General features: G+C 33.4%; 2 protein-coding genes across 2 annotated transcripts; both read right to left on the bottom strand.

The window, feature by feature from the left end:
* Nucleotides 1-2,847: 2,847 nt before the first annotated feature.
* Nucleotides 2,848-5,075, bottom strand: LOC147412042 (uncharacterized). Its single transcript, XM_086455484.1, has 3 exons — nt 4,955-5,075; nt 4,692-4,797; nt 2,848-3,181 (listed from the first exon to the last, which is right to left on the bottom strand). Exons 1-3 carry the CDS (start codon nt 4,991-4,993, stop codon nt 3,024-3,026), a joined length of 303 nt encoding a protein of 100 aa, XP_086311610.1. The 5' UTR covers nt 4,994-5,075; the 3' UTR covers nt 2,848-3,023.
* Nucleotides 5,076-12,205: 7,130 nt separating this feature from the next.
* LOC147412043 (BURP domain protein RD22-like) lies at nt 12,206-13,520 on the bottom strand. Its single transcript, XM_086458441.1, has 3 exons — nt 13,446-13,520; nt 13,167-13,272; nt 12,206-13,082 (listed from the first exon to the last, which is right to left on the bottom strand). Exons 1-3 carry the CDS (start codon nt 13,482-13,484, stop codon nt 12,304-12,306), a joined length of 924 nt encoding a protein of 307 aa, XP_086314567.1. The 5' UTR covers nt 13,485-13,520; the 3' UTR covers nt 12,206-12,303.
* Nucleotides 13,521-15,057: the final 1,537 nt, after the last annotated feature.

Raw genomic sequence — 15,057 nt, forward strand, 5'->3', positions numbered from 1 at the left:
GATGAATAATTTTTCAAACCAATGAGATAACGACACATGTCATCAGAGGTGAGAAGGCTTACAAGGGACAGATTTCCGACTTGTTGATCCATGGTATTGCTCGGGTGGTTTACTGAGAAGGAAAGCTTGGAAAAAGGTCGGGGAAACGAAGATTTGTAAATGGAAAGGACTTTAATACCTGAGATTTTGGGATTTAAGCAATTGAATTAGAATGGACTCTTGGAAAAAGGATCCCACACAGTTCTTAGTATAAAATTGGAGATAAGGTTGAAAACGTGCAAAATAACAATTCCCTCTCTATATATAAATAGAGGAGGACCCTTACATTAGAGGTAAGTAACTTTCTTACACAAAAATGTTGTCAAAATTTCTCTAAAACTAACTTAGACATTGGAGGCTCTGTGGAATAGGAACGATTTTAATGAGTTACTAATTATCCAATCGAGTGTAGGAAAATTTCGAGGTAATGACAAAATTCACATCTACAAAATTTCCTTTTTTCTACAATTTTATATTGAGTAGAGATCAAGAACGGTGTCCCGTACCTAATCAAGGTCAGGTGGCACCCAATTTTATGGGAAAAAACTTTGAAGCGAGCAACCCACTTCAAACTTTTGAAGGAACCATCTCCATTGAATTCCACGTGGCATTTCAAAGGAGTTATTGACAATTTTGGCGGAAATATAATGGCGTGAAATAAATAGAAAATGCCACATGTCTTGTTATGAAGAGGGTTCATTTGAAATTTAAAGTGGGTTGGCCACTTCAAAGTCGGAGTCCGTTTATGCCACATGGAATATTTGGGGACCCACTTTCCATCCCTGGTTCTATCGACACACAAAAGATTAGTTTGATCGGTGATGTAGATCCATTGATAATAGCATTGTCTTAAGAATGAGTTCTGATCATTGTATTTAAAATTACTTTCAAGAGCTTAGATCTAATTGATACAAATTATACACCCCTATGATTTGTGGTAGGTAGGTTCACCAAGGGATGGATCATGTATCCTACGGTCAATGGGTTCCGAAAATGCCATGTGGCATAAAATGGGAAAAAACTTTGAAGGTGGCAGCCCGCTTCAAATTTTGAAGGAACCCTCTCCATTGAATTCCACATGGCATTTCAAAGGTTGTATTGTTGGCAGAAATGTAAGGGTGTGAAATAAATATAAAATGCCAAGTGTCTTGTAAAATAGATGGTTCCTTCGAAATTTAAAGCGGGCTGCTCGCTTCAAAGTTGGACTCCATAAAATGGGGTGCCACCCGAACTCGGTTAGGTGCAGGAAAGTGTTCTGCATCCCTACTCTTTTATATTTTGTTAGTTAATAAACTACTCATTATTAAACTAGAGATTTACTATTTTGACACCAACTCTTGCTAATGCTACACTAACCGTTCACTCGTTGGTGATTTAGATAGGAATTGGCATGGCATTAGAAAAAAAAAAAATCACACATATAAATTTATTGATCGTTTAAAAGCCCCTACATTTGGGCAATTTCATCAAAATCCGCAGTCAAACGTCTAGCTAAATTACGATACATTGCATGGCCCATCTTCTTAGAGGATTTTTTTTTATTTTATATCTTCAAATCAGCACCGGCATACGCTCAGCAAAATTAGAAGCATATAATAAAAAAAAATGTTTACTATGTGGCTGCTACAAAAACAGAGTACTGAAGAAATAAAATTACATCAAATGTTATCAACATTTGCATTTGGATCCAAGATGATGGCATAGAACAATCATTGGTGAATCCTTGACTATCATCTTGTCTACTTGATAATCAAGAGCTAAGAGAAATATTGGGCACCACATCAACATCAGACCCACATGCACCCTAAATCAGCAATCAGCTAATAAAGAAAATGATACACTACAGTTACTTTAGCCTACTTGGACCTCAAACATATTTCGCTACAGATCCTTTAATTGATTCTATTTTTACCTCTTAGAATTGAGGAGAGAAAATGGGGGGACATGAATACCAACAACCATAAAAGCAGAATACTTGAAAACTCAATGCAAATTAACCAATTAAACACCTCCTACATTATCCAACAAGAACTAATGCAAGCAAACAACATTACAAATTTTAGAACAAAGAACACAAGATATTTAAGAATATTTATCGATGAAATAAATGAATCCAACGCCATAACCATGAACAGAAATAGCTTTAATTCAAGGGTCCCGTTCCATGGTTAACTTTTTGGCAAAACATTTTTCAAAACATGAGTTAGAAGTTTTGGAATGGGCTGTTGTTGGTGAGGATGATCTCTACGGTGTAGAGATCATCCTCACCAAAAATCAGCCCATGTTAACAAGTTGAAAAATCATGGACCGTCCATTTTTTGTAAATTATTTTTGATGGGGTTAGAAGTTTTGGAATGAGCTGATTTTTGGTGAGGATGATCTCCTCACCGTAGAGATCATCCTCACCAAAAATCAGCCCATTCCAAAATTTCTAACTCATGTTTTGAAAAATGTTTTGCCAAAAAGTTAGCCATTGAACACTACCCTTAATTCAATTGCTTAAAATTCAAGAGTTCCATATAGAAGAAGAATGTGCAGTTATTTTGGGATGGTCAATAAGGAACAACTACTTTTTTTTTTCTGGATTAGAATAAAATTCTGATCAGGTCATACTGAGATATACCAGATAAAACATAATGAGAAAACAAGTCTTATTTTTATTTATCTTTTAGCATCAACTCTAACCCTATAGAGTAAGTTAAAGAGTTATTGAAGTGCTACAAGAATCTATAATATTTTAGAAAAAAAATATATAGAAAATTAAATTTAGCATACTGAGGAAGGTTTTCCAAATATAAAGAAAATCTAGGAGCACATTCTCTAATATATCATAAGAGTCGTGTACATTAATGTATTTCAAAGTTTTCCAAGTTTATTATATATAGGAGAGAAGTCCACGAGGCCAAACACAACATTTCTTTATTTCCTTATTACTAATAATAACTTCGTACGGGTTTGGTACCAAACCAATAAAACGGACACTTTTACATGCCACAAATTGAGCAAGAACAAGTAATCCGGTTGACACAATTGTGGTGAGCTTTATCACCAAAGTAGGCCTTGCATAATTTAGTGCACTCTTTCTCAGTACAAGTTGGCATGTGGTATGGGAAGTCACATTGATCCTCTCCGTTAATGTTTCCTACAACCAATATTTAAACCAACAAGAAATTAAGAAAGTTATGGGATATATCATCTTATGATAAAATGTACTAAAATTTTTTTTTACAAATATTTCCAAAGATAATAGAGGAAATTGAAGAGTGGGAAAGATTACCATATGAGAAGACTAGCAAAAGAAAAAAGAAAACGGGAAGAGATGAAAACAACTTCATGTCTATGTGAACTCACTACTCTAGTGATACATGAAAAAAAATGAATGAGTTAGTATTTATAAGTAAATTATTACCATTTTTTGCTTGGCACAGAGTCATCTTGAAATCTCAAACAAGGCTGGTTCCATACAAGTTGAGGCTTAAGGTGAAACCTCAAAATAAGTGCTTTTTAATTTTAAATTAATATAAATAATAATAATTACCTAATTAGATAATAAGATATTATCTAAAATTTACTTTTTCTCGTATTTTAAGATGCAAAGTTACTAATTAATTTTTTATATTCAATTTTCCTTTCCAATAATACCTCTCCTCATGCTAACCTAAATTTTATTTGCCTTTTCTCATGACTCAAGATTTTGGATCACATGTCAGGTCTCACAAATGGCATATTTGGGAGGACATTAATGAAAGGGTCCTTGAATACATTTAACACATTAAAAAGTAGATTTTTCCTTAATTTTAAATTAATATAAATAATAATAATTACCTAATTAGATAATAAGATCTTATCTAAAATTTGTTTCTTCTCGTATTTTAAGATGCAAAGTTCCTAATTAATTTTTTATATTCAAGTTTTGCTCTCCGATAATACCCCTCCTCATGCTAATTAACCTAATGTTTCTTCACCTTTTCTAATGACTCAAGATTTTGGATCACATGCCGAGTCTCACATATGGCATATTTGGAAGGAAATTAAAGAATTGGTCCTTGAATACATTTATAACATTAAAAAGTAGATTTTTTTCTCAATTTTAAATTAATATAAATATTAATAATTTCAAAATTAGATAATAAGATCTTATCTAAAATTTATTTCTTCTTATATTTTGAGATGCAAAGTTACTAATTAATTTTTTTATATTCAAGTTTTTCTTACCAATAATACCCCTCCTCATCCAAACCTAATATTTTATTTTTTTTTGCTTTTTCTCATGTGTCACGTCCCACATATGGCATATTTGACAGGAAATTAAGAAAGGGCCTTGAATACATTTATCACGTTAAAAAGTAGATTTTTTTTATCTACAGGTGAGGGCCTCACTTTGCCTAATAACATCTGAGTGCTTTCTAACTCTCTAGATTTCAGGGTCTACAGAGTACTTAAGGGGGTGGTTATAATATCCTTTATTAATGAGGGATGTGTTTAAAAAAAGCCCTATATTTTTGTGGAATTGATGATTCTACGGCAACTCGGCCAAGTAAAAACCATAAAATAAGATGTCCTGAATCTTGAACCCCCAGTTTCACATGCCTGAGTGATATATATATATATATATATATATATACATCAAATGGATTGGGTTTGAAATGAACCGGGTCGTAAAAGATCTTGAATCGCTTTCGGCATCAGGGTGTTTGGCAACATTGTATCCCAGTAAACCTCAGAAGGTAGAGCAGCATGGCTTACTACCACTCCAAGCTACAACACAAAAAAGATTAAAAAAACAAAAGAAAAAAAAAATTTAATTATCTGCAGCAAACTAAATATATGATTAGTACACCAGGAAATTAAGTTATTATCTTCAAAGGTTTGCTTCTTAAACTTGAATGAAACCGAAACTGAAAGACATAATTACCATAAGAAAAGCATAGATGGGTACAACACGTAGCTCCATCGTAGGATTTGGAAACAGTAGCAGATATATCTCTGACACTTAGAGATCAGAAGACAGGAAAAGAGAAGTTTGTAAGGAGAACCAGAGAAGTGGATGTATTTATAGGCAATTAAGGATGAGGGAATCATCCTCATCCTTATAATTTACAAGGCTTCGAATTTAGAAAGCTACACAATAACAATAAGGACCACTGATTTCAAATCTTGGTACGAGACGTTGAGCTCCAATGGATTACCACATTGGCAATCCAACACCACAGTTCTCTATATTTCATGATAAAACGCAGATGAAAAAATATATATTTCAAAACAAATTAATTTTTTGGACTTGATCCAACGTGTTGAAAATGGTTATTTTGTTTTTCAAAGTCCATAGAATTTTTTCCACTACATCTCATCGGATCATGGCTTTGGATTTTACAAAAGGTGAACTCAATGACCCTTAGTAAGATTTGAACTCAATGACCCCTTAGTAAGATTTCAAATCTTACTAAATTCATAAGGCTGGTCTCTCTTTTATTACTATGTGCCCTAAGGGCACACATTTTAGGTGCATTAAATACACTGTAATAAGCATTTGAGGGTTATTTTGCTTAGAGAATTTTTTTAAGGCATTTTTGGTAGGAAAATAAATTTTCATGGTGCATTTAATGCACCTTAGCATGAGCCCTTAGGACACATGTTAACAAAACCCGGTTTAAGATCTCTAAAATAGTTTAATATTCACAACTGTTCGTGGCTTGTGAAGCCCTGGCATGGGCATTGAATGGGTAGGGCTGCGCTTTGAAATTCATGGCACAGGCCTGAAAATCGGTTCAGGCCTCATAGTGTTTTGGGTTAATGGAGCCAATTTTGCACCTATACCTCCTACCTCTGTAGGTAAGCATAAAAGCTCCATCAGTTTTCTTACTACATTGAATGACCTAAATTCCCTTATTTACTTGAACTACCTTTTTTTTGTTCGAATTTGCTAGAGATATGTTTCTCGATCTTGTATTTGTTAGAATTTCACTTTTTGGGGTTTTGATTTGTTAAAGCCTCATTTCTTGAACTTAGATTTGTTGAGGCCTTGTTTCTCGGGCTTGGATTTGTTGGAGCTATGTTTATTGGAATTCAATTTTTTGGTGTCTCGTTTTTTGAATTTAGATTTGTTGGGACCTTGTTTCTCGGGCTTGGATTTGCTAGAATTTTGTTTATTGTACTTAAATTTTTTAGCACCTCATTTCATAGATTTAGATTTGTTGAAGCATTACTTCCCATGCTTGGATTTGTTAGAGCCTTCTAGGTTTTTCGGTATTGTATTTTCTAGAGTCTCTTTTCTCGGGTTTGAATTTTTTTTGGACCCTTATTTCATGGCATGCTTCTTGAAATTGGATTTGCTTGAGCCGATAGGTCCTCTTTTCATGGTTGATTTAGTTAAGGATTTCGAGAAGGGTAGGTAGAAGTGTTGGATGGAAACAAGCCTCGCTTAAACAAACAAAAGTCACTAAGAAAATTCACAATAAACTCAAACAATGGGGTTCATTAATTGAAAGATAATCAAAGTTGCCAAATGACTCAACTACCCTTATTGTAAGATTTGAAATCAAGCCTTACTCTCTCACTAATTATTTTATTTATTAGTTTGTTATATATATATAGGGTGGCCTTTGGAGGCACTAAAGAGAGCCATACATTATGTCAAACATTTTTTCAATGTATAAGTTAGAAGTTTCAGAATGAGTTGATTTTTTGTGAGGATGGTCTCTATGATGAGGTGATCATCCTCACAAAAAATTAGCCTATTCCGAAACTTCTAATCACATCAAAAGTGATTTATAAAAATCAGACGATCCACAATTTTTCTACTTCCAAAGTAGGGTTAGAAATTTTTGAATGAGCTGATTTTTGGTGAGATGATCTCTTCACCATAAAGATCATTCTCATAAAATATCAGCCCATTCTGAAATTTCAAACCCCTGTTTTGAAAAATATTTAGCTCTCTAAAGTATTCCCTATTTGTACACCTCGTCTCGATAGTTATGTTCAAAATGAGTCGTGCTGGAGTAACAGTATGGTGGAGATAGTGGGAGAGAAATTGCTTTAATTTGGCTTAATTTTTATCGGCTTGTTAAGCCAAGCCACATATCATTTTAAAATTATAAACCCTCGTGTCCGCTCAAAATTAGCCGACATTGAAGGAATATTTTATTCCTTGTTTCTTGCCACCTTGAAGAAGTGAGTAAGTCTAACCTTACTAACTTGGTAAGATATTTAAATCTTACTAAGGAGGGTTAAGGTCATTTGTGGCAACAAAAAAAAAACATGATCTAATGTTTGAGGCATGTTAACGGTGCAATTTTAAGAATTTGAAATAATAGTTAAACAATAATATTTTCAACTTGAAAATTTAATTTTAAATTTAAAAGTTCGATAGTCAACAATTTTTAAAATCTTGGATCAATCATAGAAAATTTTGGTTTTCGATTTAAAAAAAAAAATTTATATCTGATTTTCACTATGAAAGCTAGAAATTGTAGCTTTGGATTGCCAATGTGGTCATCTATTTGAGCTGAACGGCTTTTGGTAAGATTTGAAGTCTTATTAAGTTGGTGAGGAAAGTTTTCTTCTATTTTGAAACTCAAATTTTCTTCATTACATTTAAAAGGTTTTTTTTTTCCCTAAAAACAAACAAGACGAATCTGAAGGACCTAGCCTTACTAAGTTATTTCACCCTCACTAGTCTTTGCGCTCAACTTCTGGCATCCAAAACCATGATCAAGGTTGTATTAGTATAATACAAAATTCTATAAACCTTGAAAAAAAAAATCCAAACAAAGTTATTTTTTCAGAGATGAATTTTAATTTTAAATTTGGGAGTTATGTGCAAGTTTAAGTTGGCTTTACCACGTCCAAATTCCCTAACAAATTAATTTCATAGATTTAACAATTGATGAGATTATCTTAAGTTTTATGTATTTATAATATGTTTTTTTATTTTTATTTTACTTTTTTTTGTTGAGTTAGGATAATAATACGATAGGTCATCATATTGTGAGTCAAGTTGTTTGAGTTGAGTTGATTTGTTTGATAAAGCTAGATCAACTTGTGACTAAATTGATTTAGAAGTACTGAGATTCATTTTAAATCTTATTTTATACAAAATGACTTGGACAAGTCAACTTGGCATGTTTTGAGGGGAATTAGTGGATGAGATGAGATAGTAGATACTAGTGTTTCACAACCCTTGTTAGCAATTCAGAATACAACAAAAATTTGATTTGTGAAAAATTCAAGTTTGATTTGATTTGATTTTGGATTAAAAAAATTCAGTCTAAAATTCGATAAATGGAAAATATGTGACATATGCTTCATATGGGTATTATCCAATTCATTTCAAAAGTTTGAAAACAAAAAATTTGGCCATATGATATTGATGTTAATAGTGATGGTGATGATGAAATAGGGATGTCGATGATGATGATAATAATGATGGTGGTGATAATGAGGACATTGAGGTTATTGGTAAAAGAAGATCAAAGTGAAAGGACAAATCATCAATATGGAAAATTAAGGTGTAATTTCAAATAAATGCAGATTTTTAAAGATAAAAGAGACATTTGTCATGTAAAATGTGGATTCTTAAATAATTTTGAAGCATGACCGCTTCAAAGTCAGTTTGTGTTACACGTCACAACTTACAAGTTTACACTTTGCAATATACAACAAGTTATAGTAGTATTTTTTTTCCATCAAATTTTATAAAAATTTGTTAAAGTCTAAAATCCATGTTTTATTCTTTTCAGACTTAAAATCCGTGAATTATTTTGAATAATTCAATAATCTAGAGAATAATACTTTTATTGAAAAAATGAAAAGTTCATGAATTTTTCAAGAATTAAACGGGAGATTGCTAACAAGGTTCACAACCACCTTTCTTAAGTTACCACATTAGCCCAACAACTTGCAAGTTATGGTGTTTAAAAATGATTGTATAGAAATCTGCTTGACTCAACTTGAGCCGTTTTAAAGGATAAATATCTAATGTCATTGCCAAGTCAGCATTCATCTTTACACTGAATTATTTTAAACCAATGACTGCTACAAGGTGCATAGACAGAGAGTAGAAAGAGGGAGTACACATATATGGATAGCGTTATTACGACCCCTATCACGACTCACATTGCGACACACCGTTTGTCTTATATGGGCAAAAATGTTTGGAATGGACTAATTTTTTGTGAGGATGATCTCTATGATGAGGGGATCATCCTGGCAAAAAATCATCCAATTCCAAAACTTCTAACCCCATCAAAATTGATTTACAAAAATTGAACGGTCTAAAAATTTTCAACTTGTAAACATGGGGCTAGAAATTTCATAATGAGCTGATTTTTGGCAAGGATGATCTCCTCACCATAAAGATCATCCTCACAAAAAATCAGCCCATTACAAACATTTTTGCCCATATAAGACAAAACGGTGTGTCGCAATGTGAGTCGTAATGTGAGTCTACAAAACCCGACCCTATATATATATATAGGACAGGTTCAAGGGCCATTTGAGAAAACATATGAGAAAACTTTCGTTTTTCAAAATAAGGGTTAGAGGTTTTGGATTGAGCTGATTTTTTGCAAGGATGGTCACTATGATGAGAAGATCATCCTCACAAAAAATCAGCTCAATCAGAAAGATCCATCAAAAGTGATTTACAAATTAGTGATAAAAATTGGTAAAAAATCGACAGTCCACATTCTAAATCACTTTTAATGGGGTTAAAAGTTTTAGATTGGGCTGATTTTTTTTTTGGATGATCTTCCCATCATAGAGATCATCCTCACAAAAAATCAGCTCAATCCAAAATTTCTAACCCATATTTTAAAATTTTATTTATCGTCGAAAGTTTTCTCATATGTTTTCTCATATGGCCCTTGAACCTGACCCATATATATATATATATATATACACTCAAGTGAATACCCGTGCCTACGTCACATGTCAGTCACTCTTGAATTCTTTTCTGGGTTGAATATTCCACACGTATTGAAAATTGAATTTATTCTTTAAAATGCAACCAATCCCACATGTAGAGTTGAGGAGAAAAGATATCACGGAATAATTGTGCAATCAACTTCAATAGTTGGTCACAATTATGACTAGGGTCTAATAAAAGGAGATGAAGAAGTCACCACTTGCAAGTGTTCCTTACGTGTTAACTATTCGTTATACAGTGGAATTGAATTTATTCTTGAATAATGAAATAAATGTACATCAAATGATGATCCAAATAGGTCATTGGTCCTCTCAAGCTCTCATTTATTCTTCTAACAAAATAACTGTTTAGTATATAAAAAAATGAGTCGTGCTGGCAAGGGCAGATTTATAGTGGGGGCAATGGGGGCAGTTTCCCCCCACAAGACTTTATAAAACATCAAGGAGTAACTAGTAATTCACAATGAAAATTTGATTTCTTAAGAGTTTGCCCCCACAAAAGTTTCTAAAATCTCTTATTGGCCCCCATAATAATTTTAAAAATCTTAATAAGTTATTAATAATTTAAAATAATTTCTTAAGTGTTTCGCCCACACAGAAATTTTTAAAATTTAAAAGGATTTTTGAGTACTCTAATTTTTTTTTTTAAGAGAGCTTTCCTGGGCAGACCTATATGTTGTAATTTTATTACAAAAACTCCCTTACTTTATTAAGTTAGTTAGTGAACAAACCATCCGTATGACTTAGACTTGCATAACTAATTTAGCAGGATTTCAAATCTTACTAAGGGTCGTTGGGCCTATATGGATTATAAAATTTGCAATCCAACACCTCAATATTCTAGATTTCATGGAAAACATCAATTCAAAAAAATAAAAAAAATAAAAAATTCTTTTTAGAACCTAACCGAATATGTTAAAAATAGATGGTGACCAAACTCTCAAATTTAAATTCAACGGTAAAATTAACATTTTTTTCAAAGTTCTTAGAATTTTTTCCTTTATAACCCTGTGGCACCAGATCATGTTTTTGGATACCACAAATTGATGCAGTTAGGATCCACTCCACGGTATGCTAATTAATAAACTAATCACATTGTTTTGAAATTTACGACATGGGTCCCTACTCTAAGGTTTGGTTACCACTGACTTCTGATTAAAATATGAGAATTCGTTAGAAATAATTGTGAAAACTTATACATATAAATTAGTGATTGATTTTTTTGTGGAAACAATGTTAATAAGTTCTTAGTTGCCCCCACGTAGAAAAAACTTGGCTCCGGCCTTGCATGCTGGGGTAACACAAAATATTAACACATAGCATTTATACAAAATGTTAACATTGTTTCCACAAAAAATCAATCACTAATTTATATGTATAAGTTTTCACAATTATTTCTAACGAATTCTCATATGGTACCACCACATTATTTTTGTCACCCTTGTGTCTCTGTTTGTGTCATTCCAGCATTTTCCAAAAAAAATTGAAGCAATACTAAGAAAAAATGATTGTTAGAATGACCATTTTTTAAGACCTCTTTTACACTGCAAGACCATCTCAAATGTGATCCAAAGAAGAAAGAAGTCAATAAAAACAACATTAACAATATTAAGTGAATGATTTTTCCCCTTTCCATTTAACAATCTGATGTTAGGGTTATGTTTCTCAAAGACACCCAAGTTAATAACAGACAACATGAACTCATTCCCAAAAAGTTTTGTAACATGAACTCATTCCCAAAATAAGGAAAAAAAAAAAGGGAAAAAGAGACTAAACAAAGGGGAAAAACAGGAAAGAAACAGAGAGAGAAAAAAAAAAAAAAAAAAAGGGATAAAATAGAGATCCAACAAACCAAAAAAGGTGAGAGCAAGGGGGTATCTGAAATAAGGAAGAAGGAAGGAGTAGGCAAAGCCTTGCCCAGAAAAATAAATGGAGAAGACGAACGAAGAAGGCTGAGAGTCTATGAAGAAAAAAATTGGTTGAGATTTTTTGATAAACCTACGTGTAAAAGATTAGTCTGATCGGTGATTCTTAAGAGAGGTCGAGCAATATAAAGAGAACCATAGATTTTTCCTCGAGATACACAACAATAAATCTATGGTTATCTGCACAGTGTGGAAGGAAGTCAGTTCAGCATTTTCCCTAATTATATTATGGAGTGATATCTCCTTCATTCACAACTCTATCAAAGCTTATTTATGTGCATATATGATTGGACCAACTTTAAAGTGGAGAAGAAACAGAGACGAAGTAGTAGTACACCTTACAATTCTGCATATAAAGCTGTTACACAAGGAACTTAGATGAAAGCTCTTTATTTAATAATAAAAAAAACTAGTTTTAAATCCAGAGAATTTGATCCTTAGAAAGGAAATGGCAGATAGGAACAATCCCAGGCTTTACTTTGAGTACTTGGAAGGCAGAGTGCATTGGGTTCCATTTCGATGTGTCTGTATGGCACACGGCCACGGCCTTTGCCTTGGTCCCATCAACGCCAACCAATGGTATCACATAGGCCCTTGTGTCGTGCGTCGCATGACAGAAGAACACAGGATAGGCATAACTCATGCCATGGCAGATCACAGAATTGTCACCAGCCATCTTCTGCACTCCTGATGCAATAATATATTGTTTCTTCTTCTTCTTATTATTATTATTATCGAACACCTCGGTCTCCATGACCTTAACATGATCTTTCTCCAGCTTTGAAGCGCAGAAGTCGATCATAGTCTCTAATGATGTTACACAAAACTTGTCCTCTCCCTCTTGTGTAGGCCCTTCACACTCTTTCAATGTCTTATTTATTAATTCTGCTTCTTCTGATTGGGGCTCAACTGATAATCGATTAAAAATTTCAGATAATTTCTTAGATGAAAAAGGTATGGTCTCTGCAACATGACGAGGTAAGAAGGAAGTAACTCTAGTAATAGTAGTAGTTTTAGTTAAGTACAAATTCATATTTGCTCCAATGTGTAAGTCTTTCTCTAGGAAGAAATTAGAAACATTAGGATCATCGAGGTCTTCCTCAGAAGAAGCAAGATTATAAAAAAACGGCCTCTTTGCCTTTTCATTACCAATATCAATTGAATTTGAAATAGGATCTCCCTCGGCCTTCACAACTACACCAACATAAATTGATCATGAGCTAGCAAATTAATTTACATAATATAAAATCAACTATTCGGGTTTGAATTTAAACAAACCAGGTTGTAAACGATCTCGGACTCCTTTCGGTATCGGGGTGTTTGGCAACACCATATTCCAGTAAATCTCAGAAGGTAGGGCAGCATAGCTAACTACCACTGCAAGCTAATCAATAAAAAAATAAAAAATAAAAACGAAAAATTATATATCTTCACCTAGCACACTCATTATGATTATTACGTACCCCAAGAAATGAATTAAAGATATTATAATTTATATCTTCAAAGGGTTAATTTATTTGAATGAAACCGAAACTGAAAGAGTTGATTATTAATTACCAGAAGAAAAGCAAAGATGGGTAGAAGACGCAGCATCATTGCAGGGTTTCTCTGATACTTAGCGATCAGAGGACAAGGAAATAGAAAATTAAGTCTACATGGAGAAGTAAGTGAGCGTATTTAATATGAGGCCATGAGGGCAAGGATGACATCATCGACTCATCCTTAATTACGTCAGCGTGGGGGATCGAGACTCCTCCTAAATTTGGGATGATTCTACGTGGCACGTGTTAATCAGAGTTCTAATCACCTCGATCTCCTAACTAAGCCGTTAACCCAGCCCAATGTATTTATTCCCCAACCAACCATTCCCACGTGGACAACCGTTCATGTTAATAAAAACGGGACATTGTATTAGATCGTTACTCAATAATAATGAAGCGGAACTAGGGCCACACAAACTGTACAATAAGGAAAAGGACAACCGGTTTAATATTCAAAGCCGCAAGGGCACGTGCAGCGGAAAGCACTTTGAAGCGGTGAGGCGCTTCAAAATTTTGAAGTAACCTCTCTATTGAATTACACGTAGGTGTTCCACTTTGGGGATAATGTAGGGGTGTGAAATAAATTTTAAAATGCCACGTTTCATGTAAGGAGGAGGGTTCCTTCAAAATTTTGAAGTCCTCTGTCGGTTTCAAAGTCTGACTCATGTGATGCGGGCCAAGATTTGGCCGGCTGCCCTTTGGAATTAGGGCACATGCCTACACAATTCGGGTCAGGAAAAATAGGGTTTCGGGTTTGCGGGCCAAATTTGCACCTATACCTCTATCTCATTGTAAGGGTGTCAATGGATAAACCAAATAATATTGAAAACTTTCAGATATCAGATGAGGATTTGGATGATTCTATTATATTCGAATGAGTTTTGGATAAGAATTCAAACATTGATGTATCCGTTTCAAAAATATACGACTCGATTCTCTTCTTAGTTACTCTATTCAACTACACCCAAGAATTCAAACATTGATGTATCTGTTTCAAAAATATATGACTCGATTCTCTTCTTAGTTACTCTTTTCAATTACACCCAAGAATTCAAACATTGATGTCTCTTTCTTAGGCTCCTCTCCCAAAATAAAGATTAAAACCACCACCCACTTAAATATATTGTCTCTTTCTTTGACTCCTCCACCAAAATAAAGATTAAAAAGACCATCCACTCAAATATGATTGACTCCTTTCCCTAAATAAAAAATAGAATAATCACCGACCCACCCAAGTATGGAGAGTGGAATTTTGTTGACGCACATATTATTGATTCATAGTGACCACGCAATCCTACTGGAGGATTACTTGAAATATTTTTGCAACGGTCCCTCCATTTTAATTTTATTTACAATTCTTATATTCTTTATTAATTAAATTCAAATCCAAACACCGTCATTTTCAATAGAAATAACAAAACACTTGTCTTACTAACGTAATAAGATTTTAATCCTTACCAAAGGTCTTTTTACTCTTATGGATAACCACATCACCAGTCCAACACTACCACAACCTTCTAAGTTTCATAAAAAACTCAGATAAAAAAAAAAAATTCAAGAAACAAATTTTTTTTTAGCTTGATCTATGTTTTTGAAAATTGATGGCTACCGAACTTTCAAAATAACTC

This window comes from Akebia trifoliata, chromosome 1 (genome assembly GCF_017979445.1).
Source record: "Akebia trifoliata isolate Shusen 1 chromosome 1, ASM1797944v1, whole genome shotgun sequence".
Lineage (NCBI taxonomy): Eukaryota > Viridiplantae > Streptophyta > Magnoliopsida > Ranunculales > Lardizabalaceae > Akebia > Akebia trifoliata.

Coding starts and splice junctions, on each gene's coding strand:
- LOC147412042 (XM_086455484.1), bottom strand. CDS start 4,993: ATGGAGCTACGTGTTGTACCCATCTATGCTTTTCTTATG. Junction 4,798..4,954: donor CCATCTATGCTTTTCTTATG/GTAATTATGTCT, acceptor TTTGTGTTGTAG/CTTGGAGTGGTAGTAAGCCA. Junction 3,182..4,691: donor TCAAGATCTTTTACGACCCG/GTTCATTTCAAA, acceptor TATTGGTTGTAG/GAAACATTAACGGAGAGGAT.
- LOC147412043 (XM_086458441.1), bottom strand. CDS start 13,484: ATGATGCTGCGTCTTCTACCCATCTTTGCTTTTCTTCTG. Junction 13,273..13,445: donor CCATCTTTGCTTTTCTTCTG/GTAATTAATAAT, acceptor TTTATTGATTAG/CTTGCAGTGGTAGTTAGCTA. Junction 13,083..13,166: donor CCGAGATCGTTTACAACCTG/GTTTGTTTAAAT, acceptor ATGTTGGTGTAG/TTGTGAAGGCCGAGGGAGAT.